Raw genomic sequence first — 4,218 nt, forward strand, 5'->3', positions numbered from 1 at the left:
CTCTCTCTCTCTCTCTCTCTCTCTCTCTCTCTCTCTCTCTCTCTCTCTCTCTCTCTCTCTCTCTCTCGGGCAGTGTGTAAAGAACGCATCGCGATAACAATCGATAATGAAGCATATCCTCGCGTCGCAAAATTATGTAATTCATACGCGAAAAATTCAATTCCTCGCCCTGTCAAGCTCCGCGTTTGTAGCGCATTTATTCCCGGATTTCCCGCGTCGTGCAGCGCGCACGCGGGCGAAACTCCGCACGATGGGCGACGTTTGATTTTATCAACTTTAATCGCTAGAATATCACTCGCGAAGATTAATGTCCATCAAACATTTCGGCTATGCAACAACGTATCATCCCGTGAATTGTGGAAAACGAGACGGGTCCGCAAGAGAGTGGCTTCCAATGCCAAAATGTTAATTAGTTGTTGTCGGAAATGTTATACGGCATCATGTATACGTGATCAACCGATAAATTAATATCTCGCCAGGGGTGAGACGAGAACATATTCGAGAAGCAGATGTCATGCGCTATTACGCATAATTAACGCGCGTTTAAAAAGAGATCGAGACCCCAGAATGAAAACTCAAGTCGGCATTCGTAACTTGTTGTCATTGACAATGAACTAATTGTAGCTTCAAGAATCTCTAATTATATATTTGCCAATCTGTGCCTGCATTTATCACATTACTACACGGAGAAAGCTGCTGCGATTGCTATATCCACATTTTTTATAGTTACAAAGAAAATTTATGTGAATTTAAATTAAATATATTGCATTGAAAGTTGCTGTTGTTATATGCCCGTCTATACAGTTCTCACAGTCACAATTCTTATGATGCGTAATGTTCAGTTAATGTACCCTCACACATAGCTGCCTCAACCAAAAGAACATCGCTGTCTCTCTGTTATGGTCTGCAGTACAAATATTATGATTGGGAGATCCATAGGGTTTGGTTACAGTACTGAGTCATACAGTACTGAGAATACTGCTCGTATGGACAGGTAGCAAAGAGAAGATTACTGCACCACTTTCAAACATTTACTATGGTTATCATAACCATTTTGTATGCATGGACAGAAAATAGCGTTATATTTTGTTACGGAAGTCATATTTAGGCAAGTGATATCCTTAATGTTTTGTGTAGTTCAAAGTATCTGACGTTTCCCGGACTTCTAGAACGTCTAGGTGTAGAGGAAGTCGGGATTATATGGCCCCAATAGGCCTATTCTGTAACTTTCAACGACAGTGTCGTTATCGTTATGTTGCCGTTGCGCAGGTATAATACATGGTAAAAAGGCTGCGTAACGACACATTATACTAGTAACATTGTTGTTAAGAAGTTATAGAATAAGTCTTCAGGGATATGTTATTCATGTGCTTTTTTAGTATTTATCTTGAGAGAAATAGTGGATACAAAATCGCGAGATGAAACATAGATACTTGTCTCTGAGTTAAAATCGGAATAATATTACAGTTGAAAAATAGAAAAAAACTGATTTGGTAATAGCAAAGTAAATTTTTAAGCCTCTCGAAATTTTCTATTAATATTCCCCATCGTGACTGAATAAAAATAAATGACGTGTACTACCAGCTAGAATGAAATTTCTTGCAAGTTTGTAATATACTGTTTCTGGTGATAAATGCAATTTTAATCTATAAAATGATTGAAATATAGCATATGAGCGGACGAAGTAAAGTTGGTCCATAATTAAAGGCCTGCAGGAGGGCTGTGAAGACCTCTCGCAGAAACTCTGGAACTACTAATCAGAATACATATTTTATATGTAGCCTTCTTTATCTCCTGCGAACTTGGCACTGGAGCAAGATGGCGGCTATGTTGCTGCACGTTTGTATTTTGATTATTGCAAAACAAAATATACGGTTAACAGAATCGTGGCGGGCATTAATACATAGAGAAATACTAAAGATTTGTTAAATTACCCCACACGGATATGTTAAACATTTCACTCGGAAATTTCTACGTAGAATTTGAACGCAAATAGAAAATCTTTTTCACCGTGTAATCATGTTCTCGATGAAAGCTCTTCGGGGCTGCAGGGAAAGGGGATCACGCGGTTACGATAGGCACGACGATCGCGTGAACTGACCGAAAGCAATCCCGAAGATCACTCGTGATTAACGAAAACGATCATATGTTGGTTGCAGCGAAGCTGGACGGCGTGAAGACGTACATGAGGATGAGGAGAGTGCCGAACCATCTGCAGGTGAAGGTGATCAAGTGGTTCGACTACCTGTGGTTGACGCAAAAGTGCTCCGACGAGGAGAAGGCAGTGAGTTGTCTTCCAGGTGAGGTTCTCCCTCTTACTTTGAGACTCCCAACTTATTTACTTCGTGATTTTCGTAATATCTAACACTCATAACCGATAAGCGGTGATTAACGTGCCGCGAAGCAAAGAGAAACACACGGGAGTGAAAAATTAATATGTCATATCCGCCGGAAATCGCCTCACACAAGCTTCACTTTAGGATCTCGTCGAAAAAGGCAGGGGAAAAAGGCTAGAGAAAAACGCGGGCTCGTCTTTGGACGCGCGAGAAGTTGGCGAAACTCTCGCGATGCGATTAATTTGAGCGCGCCGTGCAACTATTTATCCTCATAATTAATTATTTATTAACTCTTCAGTATCTAGTTATCGTGATTAATGCGTAATATCTCGGCGGGTTCCAGAGCGCGGATTTATACCCCTATAAACGACGCGAGAGGTATAAGAAAATGCGGCGGCGACGTCGTAACTTTATAATATTTATATAAGTCTGAAACGCTTCTCCTCCCTCCCCCTCTCCCTCTTCCCGCGCACACAATTGGTGGCTAAGTAAGCCGCGTTAAACTCGCGCTGTTTCACAAGCGCGTAACTTAACGAATGTGTAATTAACGCAATCTTGTTCCCATCGCGGACTCCCTCTCCCACACCAACCTCTCTTTCCTCCCACTTCTCTTTCACATACATACACATACACCTTCCTCCTCTCTCCTGGAGAGCCAGCCTTTCCATTTTTGCCAGCAGCAATTTATTAGTCAAATAACAGGAATTTCTCGATTACGCGGAACGAAGTGCTTACAAGTTACGAGACGATACCGTCGCCTTTTGCTGGTGCGTTAGCGTATATAATTTCACGGGAAACATTTGATCTCGTAACTGCCGGCAGGATCTGCAAACTAAAATGCGAGCAAACCGAGACGTGTAAGCGGGTTGTACGTACGGTTGCCAACACCGTCGCACCTTTAATGCAAACGCGTCGGCGACCAGCGACTGTAACCGCGTGTCTGTCTGTGTGTGTGTGTATATATGCACACGAATTTCGCCAGGGTGTCGGCGGGAAAGCGAAATGAAAATACACTCTGCGTATTTTGTAGCGCGCACATTGGCGAATGGAAGTTTATTAATTTTCCACGCTTGTTAAATCACCTTGTAATTCAATCGCGAATAAATCAACGACCCGCTTCGCGAGTGTCACATGCGCGCTAATGCACATCGCGAAAGAACACACGCGATAATTCGCTTACGCGCGGTACACAGAGATTTACCAATTATCTAATAATCAATCTCGGCAACAATTTCGAGCAAAAAATACGCGCAACGTGTACACATCGACACGTGCGCCAGCATTTCTTCCCGATTCGCACTTATGCGTGCGACCACGCGTTCATGGACTTCTCTCGTGCACTCGCTCTCACGTAAAAAATACGTTTCTGCGGCGATCGTTAGAGACCGGCGCGACGATCGCTTGAGCGAAACGACATTGCAGCTACTACGATTTCGCCACTGAAACGCCGCTAAATAATGATTCTACGCGCAATAATGATCCTATTGCTGGCGATGCACCCGTAAAGCGCTATGCACGCAACATAAAATACAACGTGAATGTGTGGAATCCAGCAAATACACCCGAGGGAACGACGCGGCGACCCGCAAGCTACGTCGACTGACGTTAGGAGGGGGTCTTACCGCTGAAATTTATTGCAGCAGATACGCAAGAGTGCTTAACGCGAAGTCAAGCTCCCGCTAAGAAGAAAATTGTCAACTTTCTGCCTAAGCCCTCTCGCTTGCGCCCTCCCCTCGGAAACGTTTTTAACGTCGCTCTTCTGCGAAAAACATCGGCTAATTTCACACACACCCGAGCACTTTGCGTGACTTGTCGTGACGCGAAATTTTCCCGTTCTCTCTCTCTCTCTCTCTCTCTCTCTCTCTCTCTCTCTCTCTCTCTC

The 4,218-nt window shown here is 43.5% G+C and overlaps 1 protein-coding gene across 1 annotated transcript in view; it reads left to right on the forward strand.

Moving 5' to 3' along the window:
- The window catches only part of LOC116843969, a 269,149-nt gene that overhangs the window by 222,771 nt on the left and 42,160 nt on the right, over positions 1 to 4,218 (forward strand). The window contains exon 9 of the mRNA XM_032814975.1: positions 2,160 to 2,300. Within this exon, the coding sequence (XP_032670866.1) occupies positions 2,160 to 2,300 (141 nt within the window). The remainder of the gene's footprint in view (positions 1 to 2,159; positions 2,301 to 4,218) is intronic.

This window comes from Odontomachus brunneus, unplaced genomic scaffold, assembly GCF_010583005.1.
Source record: "Odontomachus brunneus isolate Ranch 3 - 2012 unplaced genomic scaffold, Obru_v1 Obru_scaffold_037, whole genome shotgun sequence".
In the NCBI taxonomy this organism is placed as follows: domain Eukaryota; kingdom Metazoa; phylum Arthropoda; class Insecta; order Hymenoptera; family Formicidae; genus Odontomachus; species Odontomachus brunneus.